Source organism: Arachis hypogaea, chromosome 9 (assembly GCF_003086295.3).
Source record: "Arachis hypogaea cultivar Tifrunner chromosome 9, arahy.Tifrunner.gnm2.J5K5, whole genome shotgun sequence".
Lineage (NCBI taxonomy): Eukaryota > Viridiplantae > Streptophyta > Magnoliopsida > Fabales > Fabaceae > Arachis > Arachis hypogaea.
This window is the reverse complement of record NC_092044.1, coordinates 100,646,203-100,659,023: the sequence shown is the minus strand read 5'-3', so window position 1 is coordinate 100,659,023 and position 12,821 is coordinate 100,646,203. Positions and strand designations below refer to the sequence as shown.

At 30.9% G+C, this 12,821-nt stretch overlaps 1 protein-coding gene across 2 annotated transcripts; it reads right to left on the bottom strand.

Moving 5' to 3' along the window:
- Window positions 1-1,912: 1,912 nt before the first annotated feature.
- LOC112711320 (cellulose synthase-like protein G2) lies at window positions 1,913-5,761 on the bottom strand. 2 transcript variants are annotated; one of them, XM_025763950.3, is made up of 9 exons: window positions 4,987-5,761; window positions 4,703-4,901; window positions 4,240-4,347; window positions 3,835-3,972; window positions 3,487-3,699; window positions 3,309-3,408; window positions 3,062-3,234; window positions 2,635-2,982; window positions 1,913-2,543 (listed from the first exon to the last, which is right to left on the bottom strand). In XM_025763950.3, the coding sequence occupies exons 1-9, from the start codon at window positions 5,403-5,405 to the stop codon at window positions 2,001-2,003; spliced, it is 2,241 nt and encodes a 746-aa protein (XP_025619735.1). In that variant the 5' UTR covers window positions 5,406-5,761; the 3' UTR covers window positions 1,913-2,000. The 2 variants fall into 2 exon arrangements, with proteins under 2 accessions (XP_025619735.1, XP_025619736.1); XM_025763951.3 differs by having other exon boundaries at window positions 3,835-3,957.
- Window positions 5,762-12,821: the final 7,060 nt, after the last annotated feature.

Sequence of the window (12,821 nt, the reverse complement as noted above, 5' to 3'; positions counted from 1 at the left end):
CTCTATTTCATATATCCTCTCAAATAAATTGCCTAAAATATTTTTAAATATGATCAACTTTAATATATCAGCATCTACTTATTATATATACTTTTTAATATATGATTTATAAAAATTCATTGACAGTTTTATGTTATATATTTTTTATTTTTATTATAAATTATTTTTTTAAATTTTTTTTAGTTATCTTCAAACACAAAAAACTAAAGAAAACTTTAAAATTGTGTCCCATGACACTATCTTTTTAAAAGTATCAGCAAATAAATAGATAATTTGATCTCTAAATAATACTACAACAAATAAATTTATATTATATAAAATAATTTGATCTCTAAATAATACTACAACACATAAATTTATATTATATAATTAATTTATCGATTTACATTTTAAATCTAGTTAATTTGATTATCATTAGAATGAATTATTTTATGATTTCTCTAAAGAATGAAGCAAGGCATAACAGTTTAGAGTTTATGGAAGATTTATTAGACCTGCTTGTATTTAAAAATTAATTATGTATAATTAGTAGCTACAAACGCTAGTTAATTAGAATAAATTTTTTATTCTTCAATCACTTATATATAAAAACCGAACCTCTCTCATTCATTACTTGATGAAATAAAATCATTTTTCTACTCTCTAAAATCACTAGTTTAACATGGTATCAGAAGAAATTTTCTAACCATACCTCTTACTTCCGTTCTCAACACCACTTCTTCTATCCTCTTCAAGTTTCTTCCAGAATCTTTCTTTTTCCTTTTTTGCTACCAATTTCTGCATCAATAGCGGACCCTTTCTTTCTCATTTCGGCTGATCAATCCAGTTTGGTGTTAGTAATACATTAACTTATGGAGGAAAACTATTATTCTTGGAGCTATGCCATGAAGAAAGTCCTAAATGAGAAATGTAAACTCGGTTTCGTTACTGGAATTGTTCTCTGACCTGATCCTGCGCTCGATCTAAAGCAATTTGAGACTTGGCAATGTGTCAATGATGTGGTAAGTATCTGAATTTTAAATTTTGTGTCCAAAAAAATTGCTATCTCGCTAGTGTTTGTTGATTCTATTGAAGAGAACTTATTCTAACTAACGTTTATAACTACTAAGTATACATAATTAATTATAAATACAAGCGAATCTAATAGGATTTGGTAGATTTAGAGTGATAAAGGTGACTATAGATTACATTAAATCATAAACATTTATTTACCATATACACGAGCGGTTATAGTGTCAAATTTGACAGTAGTGGTATTAATTCATCATTCTATTAAGTAAGTCCCTACACTACTAAAAAAAGATATTCTGACTACTGTTTTCAAAAATTAATCTTAGAGACATAAATAATTTAATTGAGATATTAGGGGCCACTTTAAAATTTTAGTCGTTGTTTTTTTAGATAAATACAAATATCGAAAAGTTATTTGTTCACTTGCCCAAATACAAATAAACTATTGGATCATTTGACCTACTTTCATAGCAAATTATATTTAATAATATAAATATAAATAATATTATAAAAAATATTATAAATAATAACACCAAAGCTAGATGAGCATAAATGGAATACTACACTCAGTGGCAGAGTTTGAAAAGATTTATTGAGAACAAAAAATTTTAACATAAAATTATATAATAATATTTATTTTAAAATAAAATTTATAAATATAATTATTTTTAAATTTATTACTAATATAAAAATAAATAAATAAATAATTATATAAATAGATATTATAAATTATTTTTAATTTATAAATAAGTCAATAAAGTTTTTAATTTATGAATGTTTATTGAAATCTAAGTCTAAAATGTTAATATTTAAAATAAAAAATAATTAAATAAATAAAAAAGTAAAAATTGATTCCACAAATTTAATATAAAAATGTAAAATTTAAATCAATTAAACTCCATTTGTACTTTTAAAATAATACTACTAATTCTTTTATAAAAACTTTGAAAGGGCTCCATTGTCAAAGCTAAATTTCTCCCCTACTACACTTATATTAGGAGAGGAGAAAGTATAAAATGAATAATAATTACCAAAAAGTTAGAAAGTATAATCACTGAAGTTGAAATGCTTCCTTTGTCTTTTCTTATCAGCCCTTCAATGATGGGATAATTCACAACAATGACATAACAAGGAAGCAATAGCTGCATGAACATGCTGTTCCAATTTCCAACTGAAGCCACTCTATAGATTCCCCCAAAGAAGCAACTCATGTTGAAGATTATGATTGCAACCATTGGAACAAGGAACATTTTTGATGTCCTGAAATCATACTTGTCCATTTGGTACAACATGGTTTGTTCATGATCCTCCACTTTGTTGGTCGGCATGAAACTACCCTCTCTTAGACCAAGTTTTTTGAGTGTTGCATCCAACAATCCATAGAAGTGGCATGTGACTGATTTCATCATCCATATCCTTTGTTCTATTATCCACTTTCTGAATGTTCCTCCAGTTGTGAGGACTTCAACTAAGTGTTTTGTTAGAGATGATAGGAAGATGAACAGAAAAATGAAGAAAAATGGGTCTGAGACCTGACACACAAAATAAAGCATTAGAGTCATCATGTGACAATATGTGAAGCAAATATAACAAGTGAATGTTGAATTCAATCTCTAAAGTTACCTTAGGGCAGAGGGAAAATCCATATAGTAGACAAAGTTGAGGGACAATGGCAAAACACCAAAGAGGCAAGCAATAAAGAGGGAAATATGTAAGCTCAGCAACACAAAGGCTTTGAAGTAGGGACATCCTTAGAGGTCCATATATAAGAGGGCAGAACCTGCTTGAACCAATGTCAAGTAGACCAGAACCCCATCTTGTTCCTTGAATTAGCAATTCATTCAGGTTAGTTGTACTGTTTCCAAGGAACTGTGGCTTAGATGGATCACAAAAAACTGAATTCCAACCATTGCAATTCAGCATGAATCCAGTGTGAACATCTTCACATACAGTACCATACAAGAATCCAATCTGCAATAAGGAATAAGCACATTGAAAGGCATTGTGTTAATGAAAAAAAAAAATCATAGATATTCTTAATCTTTATTACCTCTTGACCCCATTTAGTGTTAGTTTCATAGTTACATGAAGCCAAAAGTAGAGTCTCTTCATCAGGTAAAGCTTTCCCGTCATTCATCAAATCAGGAGTGAAATTCTGTTGTTTTAAGGATTTGATTAACTTGTTGGATGCGCCAAATTGTTGTTGGGGTTCAAGTTCAGTGCCTAACAATGAGTATGCAGTTATGATACTCATATCTAAAGCAAAAACAACTGAATAATTTCATCATGTTCTGTACCTTTGATTGTGTAATTTCCATATAGAGCTTCCCTTTTCATATAGAATCCTGTGCCAGACAACACAGGCCCCTTAAGTCCATCCATACCTTGCCATAGAACCTAAGTTATGGGAAAAGAAACTTAGTAAATGCTACTTTTTTGAAGATGTAGATATGTATTTGGTATGCTCTACTTTACTTTGTATGCTGATCTGTGCTGACTATCATATATATCATTCTTGCTTATGTTGTGAAATTTCTGTGGGAATTGCACATATGCAAGGGAAGGTGATAGCTTTGGATCAAGGTGGAAACACAGTGCTTGTCGCACTGAATCCGGCTCGCTGCAGAACATGTCACAGTCCAGCACTAGAATGTATGGAGAATTGCTCATCACGGCAGAGATGCGATACTGCAACATGACAAAGTAAATGCAAATATCAAGGCTCTTGCTCATACTTGTGAATGGTTTGAGTTTAAGAATTTTGTTTTGTTCCAAGAAAATGCCTTGAATAATGAATAAATTTAGAGATGTAGAGAATTTTACAAGTGCATTGAGTGCTCCAGCTTTGAAATGGTGAGGATGAGAAGGCTTTTTCTCGCGGGAAACGTATACAAGACTAGGCAAATTCACAGGCTCTATTTCATCTCTGCTATCTTCTTGTATCACCTGCCAAAAACATACCTGATTTTCTTATCATATGACTGAAATTCATTGTAAACACCATCCAGCACCTCAGAGAAAATTACTGTGCTCTCTATATGTAACACAAACATTGCAAAGGCCAAATTAAAGCAGTAGTTTGGTTCAAGCACTTATATTAATCAAGTCCACAGGTTTGAATTTGATTCATCTGAACTATAATTGAACAAATAGAGCCTACCAAGCTTTGAATTTAGCTAATTAAACCATAATCAAGCTACTTTTTAGAAGAAAATACTCATACTATACCTCAATGATAGATGCATGATTTTGACTTGTTATGCCAGTAGCATCTCCAGAGTGAACCTCATCTTCTCTAAATCTTAACATGTCTTCTTTGAAAACCTCATACTTTTCCTGAAGAGAACCATATAAATGAAGCATTGGTCAATGGTCATAGAATCCAAAAAACATTTCATAGAAAGTTAACTTCAACATCTGATATATACAGAGTAAAGCATGTTCCTAACTTTCACAATTTTCTTCAAAACTATACCTAATATTTAATTTCATTCAATTTTGTCCCTGATATTTTTTATTTGTGTTGAAGCTGCGTCTCAACGTTTTCAATTTTGAACGTTCAGGGGTAGTTTTGACTTAAATAAAAAACGTTAAAATGAAATTAAACGTCAAAAATATTTTTGAATAAAAAATCACAAACTTTAGGATCAAATTTTTCCATATATATATTAAAATAAATAAAATCTTCCACCTTGATCATTTTCCTGTGTGCAACAAACTCCATATCCCCGCCAAAATCATCATCACTCTCTTGAGAAGAAAAGTAAGCTTTGGGGCATCTACACCTTATTCTGTATCTTGTGCAGAAGGGAATCCACCACCTTGCAAACTTCCATGCCACTCTCATCCCATTCAAGGTAACTGCTGAACCCCCATCATCAGAAACATACCTAAGTTGTAAAAGTACAAACATGTGTTAAACAAATTATAAGCATACATGAACAAAATTGAAGAATTTGTAGGTAGAAAACATACAGATGAAGCTTATCTGGAGGGTAATCAAGTGCCATGGCTGATAACAAAATGTTCATGACATCAATAGTAGGCTCCTTAGTAGGATCTGCAGTGCATATGAACACATCAATATGAGGAAGCTTTTGATCTTCGGGTAGCCTTTGAGGGAACACAGTTCTTGAAATTGGGTTCCATCTATATGCTTGGCCTAGTATCCAAATGAAGGAGAGAATGATCTCAGATAAAAATACAAGAATCCAGGGTAACAATAATGGTGGTGTTGCTCTAGATTGAAAGAAGTAACAGAGTCTGTAATAGAATAAGAAGCACAAAGCAATAGAGTGGAGAAGCATGTGTAGCCTATTGGTGAAGATCATAGGCTTGTTGACATCGGAGATATTCAGAGGAAGAGTAGTAGTTTCCTCCATATTGGAATTCATGTATTTGCTCTTCAAATTTTCAACTGGTTTTGCAGATCATAGCTGATATGTGCTTCTCCTAGAAAAATGATACAATTTAGAAGTTAGAACATGGTGATGATGATGATCAAAACTAGTACTATGTAGTTTACTGTTAAGATGGACTATTCTTCCCTCAGAAAAGTCCAAAATAGATTTTTGTTGGAGAATGTTGTCATGATGCAGAAAATTATGTCCAGAACAAGTCAGAGTCAAGGGAAAAAAATCATATCATAGTTAAAGCCTTAAAGGTGTGTATTGACGCGAATGCTAGTGCGTTCCATGCTTCATTTCATAGGAGATTTGAATTTAAATGATCACGAGAAATATTCAAAACTAAATAAAAAGAATATCTAAAACGACTAAATAGTCAAATTAGTTTTTGAAAATTTTTTTTAATCAAAATTAATTATGTTAATTCTTCTATTATTTCTATTGCTAACGATGTCAGAGTTTATTGATGTAGTACGTTAAATAATATTATAACATATACTTAGTAGTCCTAATTGACAGTTAACATGATTAGTTTATGAAACTAAATCAAATCAATCTAAATTGAAGGATTCTAATGCTTTAAGTTTTTCTCTCAATTATGTTTTGATTTGATTTAATTTCATAAACTTATTATATTAATAGTCAATTAAGACTTCTAAATGTGTATTGTAGTGTCACTTAATATATTATATTAGCAAATTTTGATACCATCAACAAAAAAATGATGAAAGGATTAACATAACTAATTTAAAATCTTTAAAAAATGAATTTAATTAAAAAAATCTTTCAAGGACCCATTTGAAGAACGAGTGATTTTTCAGAAACTAATTTAACCATTTACTCCATCCAAAATCTAAAAAAAAAACATTTAAAACTAAATGAAAATGAACATCCAAAATCATTGTAAAACGAATATACAAAACCTAATAAAAAGAAACAGCAGAACCGTAACAAAAAAACATCCAAAGCCTAATAAAAAAGAGATATCCAAAATCATTTTAAAAAAATCCAAAACATAGCAAAGCGACGCATTAAAAAATATTGAAAAAAAACATCTGAAAACTAAGAGAAAAAACATTTAAAACTATTAATAAAGTCATCCAAAACCCAAAAAGAAGAACCGTCTAAAACATAAGAAAAAAGAACATCTAAAACTTATAAAAAAGACACATCTAAAAGTTAGGATAAAGAAACATTCAAAACTAGTTAAAAGAATCATCCAAGACCTAAAAGAAGAAAAACACCGTATGTGGAGTAACCGTAGCCGTCGCTCTCTCGTGCGTTGTCGACCGAGGAGGACACGCTCAGTGCTGCGGCGTGAATTTGGCAAAGAAGAATGTGCACGACGCAAATACTAGGGGAACGTTTTTTAAAATTTTAAAAATTAGCTCAAGTTGGTTACATACATTGTTGATTATCTATACTTTTTCTTTCATATATTTCACCTATATCCGACCTCATTTAGTGGGATAAGGCTTTGTCGTTGTTGTTGTTTGTATTTCACCCATATCAAAATTCTACTCATTTTAGATTCTTCTCTTTGGTGTTAATGAGATAAGAGATGTAGTTTTTACTTTTTCTATTTTTATTTCTGTATAGAAATATGAAAGGTTGAAAAATCATTATATAAATATATGGATTGAAAATTAGATAATAATTAGAAGATTGCAATAGATAATAAAAAATAGAAGATAATAAAAAACAAAAATTTGTGATTTTTCATAATTAGAATTTTAGAAATTCCTGGTGAAGAAACAAAAACTGCTCCTTTTCTTCTTAACTGCTACAATGCGCTGGTGAACCGATTACTATCAAATCTGTTGATAAATCATGATGGACTAAAAAAAATAGGTTTAGGACGCAAACTGACAACATATTTTTTGGCTACAGATTATGAAAAAGGTTAGCCTTAAGTTGAGCTAAGTTTCAAAGTGATCCCTGAACTTGCACTCGAGTCTCAAAGTGATCCCTGAAGTTAATAATTACTCAAATTCGTCCCTGAACTTATATTCTAGGATTCATAGTAGTTCCTAAAATAATTTCCATCCATCCTTACCATCGGAAGGACTGAAATGACGTCGTTTTGTATTTATACCAAAAAATAAAAATCCTAATCTCCAACACGACGTCGTTTGTATTTATAAAAAAAATATAACCCCCAATAATTAAAAAATATAAAAAACAATAATTAAACTATCAAATTCATATTAGTTTATGTAGACATCCGATAATCATGCTCAAGCCAATAATTTGATTTAAAAAATAAAAATTTTTATAAATTATAACAACAATAAATATGCAACAACATCACATCGATCAACAACAAAAATTAAAACATAAGCAGCCAAAAGAAGAATAAATGGGGGAAGAAGAGACAGAGCAGATCGGCCGAGCAGAAGGAAGAAGCAGGTCGCCGGAGCAAAGGAAAGCAGAAGCACATGCATGAGAGGAGATGTCACGGTGGTGCAAAAGCAAATTAACGAAAGGGGGTGACGGTGACAAGAGAGGTAACGCCTGCAGGAGGTTTGCCTTTTGTAATTCTTTCCATCTTCCATTATCTCTCTCTGTGAATTTACAAATTATTATTTTATTTCTTCTCAGTTACTTAAACAATTATAAAATACTATTTTTTATTGACAGTGATTACGAAAAGAGAAAAGAAAAGAAAAAGGAGAATCGGGGAGGAATTGGGAAAGGAGAAAGGGAACGTGGAAGGAAAAGGAAGAGAAAAATTAGGAAAGAAAAAAGAGACCGTGAAAAGAAAAGGAAAAGGAGAATTAGGAATGGAGAAGGGGAAGGAGAAGGAAAAGGAGAGCGTGAAAAGGGTAGAGGAAGGGGAAAGAGAAGAAGAAGGAGAACTGAGAAAAGATTGGGGAAGGGGAAAAGGAATGTGAAAGGAAAAGAGAGAAGGGAACTGGAAATGGGGAAGGGGAGCATAGAAGAGGAAGGGAACGAGAAGTGAAAAAGAAAACCGGAAAAAGGGGGGAGGGGTGTATTTTTTTTAAATATAAAACGACGTTGTTTTAGTCCTTTCTAATGACAAGGATTGACGGAAATTATTTTAGGAACTACTATGAGTTTTGGAGAATAATTTCAGAGACAAAAAAATTAATTTATGAATTACTATGAGTCTCGGAGAATAATTTTAGGGACGAATTTGAGTAATTATTAACTTTAGAGATCATTTTAAAACTCAAGTACAAGTTTAGGGATCACTTTAAGATTTAATTCGCCTTTAAGTTATCGCTCCTCTTAATCTGCTTATGAAAGTTTTAGAAAAATGTAAGGAGTGTTTTTTAATTTTAAAATTTTTAAATCCTAAATTTTGAATTAAACTTTAAATTCTAATTCTAAATCTTACATCTTAAATGTTGAATCTTAAAGTCTAAAATCTAAATATGAATTATTGACATAAAACATAATAAATAGAGAACTAAAATTGATTTAATTAATAAAAAGTGTACTATTTTTTTAATGAAAAACGTTTAAGAAGAAACTGTGTTTGAATAAGTGATAAAAAAATAAAACTAAAAATTTTTATGGATGATTTTGTTTTGCAAAAAAAAAAAAAAATTTAAAAATTAGTAATTTTTAATATTTTTTGTTATTATTTGATTGGTATAAATACTAAATTTTTTTAATAAATAAATTTTATTAATTTATGTGTATAAATTTTAAAAATATGAATATAAATTATATTGATTTATATGTATAAAGTTTTAAAAAATATAAATATAAATTATATATTTTTATATATAAAATATTTATAAATATAAATATAAATTATTACTGATCAATTATTAATAGAAAATAATAATATTTACTGATGATATAGTATTAAATTATACACGATCAATTTATGGAATTCTCCGCTTACTTTTAAGCAATAGCCAAACTTTGCCTAATAGTAAAAGACAATTACGAAAATTATGTTAAATGTTCTATACTTATAAAAGAAAAAAAATAGTATTACATGTTTGATTATTGGACAATGGACACGTATTGCATTCATGTAAACGGGAGTGAACACTGAAAAGCAAAACAAAGTTCCTTTTAGTTTTGAAAGGTGACACATGAGGGTCTTCCTTTCCTCGAAGTTCCAAGTGTGGAATTATTGAACCAAGTTGAAATCAAGGAGCACTAATTAGCAGTAAAAAGGTCATCGATATGAATTTGTCTTCTCCATCAAGCTGTTGTTATTATTTTGCAGCAACCATGATAACAGGTTACTGGTGGAACCCGAAAAATTCACATGAAAGGTATCATCACGCCTAATAAACTACGTTTGGTTAGAAAGACAAAAACATTAAAACTGTGTTGAGTTTGGAAACTAATATATTATAGATGATAATTAAATATTATTATTAAATTAAAAATATATTATGTGTTGATTAGTTTACTTAAGTGTACAGAAAATTAAATCAAAGTAAACTAGTACAAAAAGTAAGAAAACAGACTCAACAATTATAAAGCTAAACAAAATTTGAAAGGCTGATGTGAAGCAATAAAATTGGATAAAACACAAGTGTACGGCCCAACAAAATGATTCAAGTCCGTTCAATTATTTATTCTAATTGACAGCTGACTAAAGAATGGATCCTCACTATCATTTTAACTAAATTATACACTATCTAACCAGATTTTCTCTTTTTTTTTTGTCCATCACTCACGTAAAACTCTGAAGCAAAGCAAAAAAGAAGAAGCTTTGAGTTAGGACAAAATCAAAAAACAAAAAGTGAGTTACTATATCTAAACAAGAAGAGGAAGTTAAAGAAGTTAAGGCTAAAAGCACACATCACATCCGAATTCTCATGAGAAAAGTCTTTCCATCTTCGTGCAACATTAAAGCTTGTGGAAGAAAACTTTCTCTTGGCATACACCGAATCAAAAAGCTCAATGATTTGAAAGTCATGAAGCTTTGTAAAGAATCAACAAACAAGAAAGTTACTTGGAGGCAAAGCATAAATACACGGTTCAGATTAAAGAAGCAATTTGAAAAAGAAAAGAGAAAATAGAAGGTATAGATGCATGTATGATTCAGTCACTGCTTCTACTCTATCTCTCTTCTGTAGCGTTGCTGCTGCTACTGATTTTTTGGAAGAAGAAGTCAAATGTGCTTAAGCAAAGTTTCAAGCTTTGGAAGCTTTACTCCTCTATTAAAGGGGTAAACGACCAAGGATTGAAGTAAGGAGAGAGAGCAGAAAGTTTGGGTTTTCATATCTTATAGAGCTATTACCTTATTCTCCTTCATAGTTCTTATTGAATATTCTATTTTCTCAATTTAATCTTTCTTTATTTCAATGGTAAAAGACAATATAGTGAGGTATGTAAGAAAAAGTCATTGAGTGAAAAAAGGCCAAAAGAATTAGACTTGGAGAAAATCCAATGTTTATTTCAAAAATTCTTTGTATGTATTTCTGTTTTGTTTTCATGATCCTGAGAGGATTCTCTTACAAGTTGGGTGAACACTTTGTTGTTGAAAGTTAGGGAGAGTGCCTAGTCAAATCTGGCTTGGGTAGAAGCTGGGTTTGTCCCAGATAGAATTGGGTAGATTCCTAAGAAAATTGGTGAATGTAATCTTGTTCAAAGATAGTGAAATTTCATCATTGTTATGATGAAGACTGGATGTAGGCTACATTACACTGAGTAGTTAAACCAGGATATATGACTGTGTCACTTCTCTTTCCCTTCTGTATTTTTGATTTTTCACTTTAGGAGACAAAACAAAATAATCTCCTACTTATTCTGTCCAGATAGACTTCACAGTTATATGCCTCGCTCATATACTTCCGTTTTAGCTCCTCCTTCAACAAGAAACAAAATTAAAAAATCTCCTACTTTTCACCCAAGGCAACTATACAGAATCTAAAAGTTTCATCCTATTCTAAGATTACTCAAGAAAAGTTAAAAGAGGACTAGATTTAACACCTCATTCTCTAAGCCACTGATATCTATCAATTAGTATCAGAGCTTGGTCTCAAAGAAATCAAGCTTCACAATTTGGAGGAAAGATCCAGATGGCCAACAACATGAGATCTAATACGGTGGCGTACAATGAGACAGAAAGACAATCCAACAACAGACCCCTATTAGTCAATGAAAAAAATCACAGCTACTGGAAAGAAAGAATGAAGATCTTTGTACAATCTGTGGATTACAACTTGTGGAAGATAATCATAAATGATCCTCAAATTCCAACAAAAACATGCACTGAAGGAGTTGTGACTCCGAAAGAAGAAGCAAAATGGAATGATGATGATAAGAAAAAGGTAAAACTCAATACCAAGGTTGTCAATATGCTGAACTGCGCCATCAGTTTTGAGGAATACCAGAAGATTTCTGGATGCAAAATAGTAAAGAAAATATGGGATAAGCTCCAAGTTGCGCATGAGGGCACCAAACAAGTAAAAGAAACAAGGATTGACATGCTGAGCAAGGAGTATGAAATGTTTACTATGAAAAAGAAGGAAAATCAATAAATGAAATATTTGAGAGATTCTCTATCATCATAAATGACTTGGGTGCTATGAGGATTACACATTCCAAACAAGTGCTGGTGAGAAAAGTCTTGAGAAGTCTAACTAAAGAGTGGAAAACCAAGGCTACTATTATCTCTGAAAGCAATAATCTGAGCCAAATAACCTATGATGAGTTGAGAGAAAAATTACTTGCAGACCACACACATGAAAAATGACACAAAAAAGAAAGGATTGGCTCTTAAGTCTTGTGCTGAATCATTAGATGATGAATTCAATGACTATTTATTAGATGATGAGACTGTGTTTTTTGCTAGAAAACTTAGAAGGCTGGTGAGACAAAAAGGAAAGAGTAGAGGAGGTAGCTCAAAGGAACCAAAAAAGGACATCAGCAAGGTTATCTGCCACAGCTGCAAAGAAACTGGACATTACAAATACGATTGTCCCAAGCTCAAGAGAGAAGAGAAGTTTCGGAAGGATAAGAAAAAAGTGCTCATGGCCTCTTGGAAAGATTTGAAAAATGACACTGAAGAAGATGAAGAATCAGACTGCAACTCTCAAGCATGCTTAATGGCCGACTACAGTCAAAATGATGAGGTAATCTTTCTTGAACCCACTAATGAAGAACTCCATCTAAGGATTGATGATCTTACTGAGAAAATTAGAAATTTTTTGAATCAATGCCATGAACTTGAATAAGAAAATGACATTTTGAAGGCTAAAAATATTTACCTAAAAAGAATTAAAAGAAGCTAAAAATACTATTGATCTTATTGAAGAAAACAAACAACTTATATCTGAAATTAAAAGTTTTGATGGAAAGCATTCTCAAAACTTAGATAAATTATTAGCTAGTCAAAGACATCTTTTTGAAAAAGTTGGTTTGGGATATCATGAAAAATCTAATTTTTTTCGAAAAACCATGTTT

What these genes read in the sequence shown, in the direction of transcription:
- LOC112711320 (XM_025763950.3), bottom strand. Translation starts at nt 5,405, where the DNA reads ATGAATTCCAATATGGAGGAAACTACTACTCTTCCTCTGAATATCTCC. An exon ending in ATCATGCATCTATCATTGAG is followed by an intron (nt 3,973 to 4,239) that starts GTATAGTATGAG and finishes TAAGAAAATCAG; the next exon opens with GTATGTTTTTGGCAGGTGAT. An exon ending in ACACTAAATGGGGTCAAGAG is followed by an intron (nt 2,983 to 3,061) that starts GTAATAAAGATT and finishes TCCTTATTGCAG; the next exon opens with ATTGGATTCTTGTATGGTAC.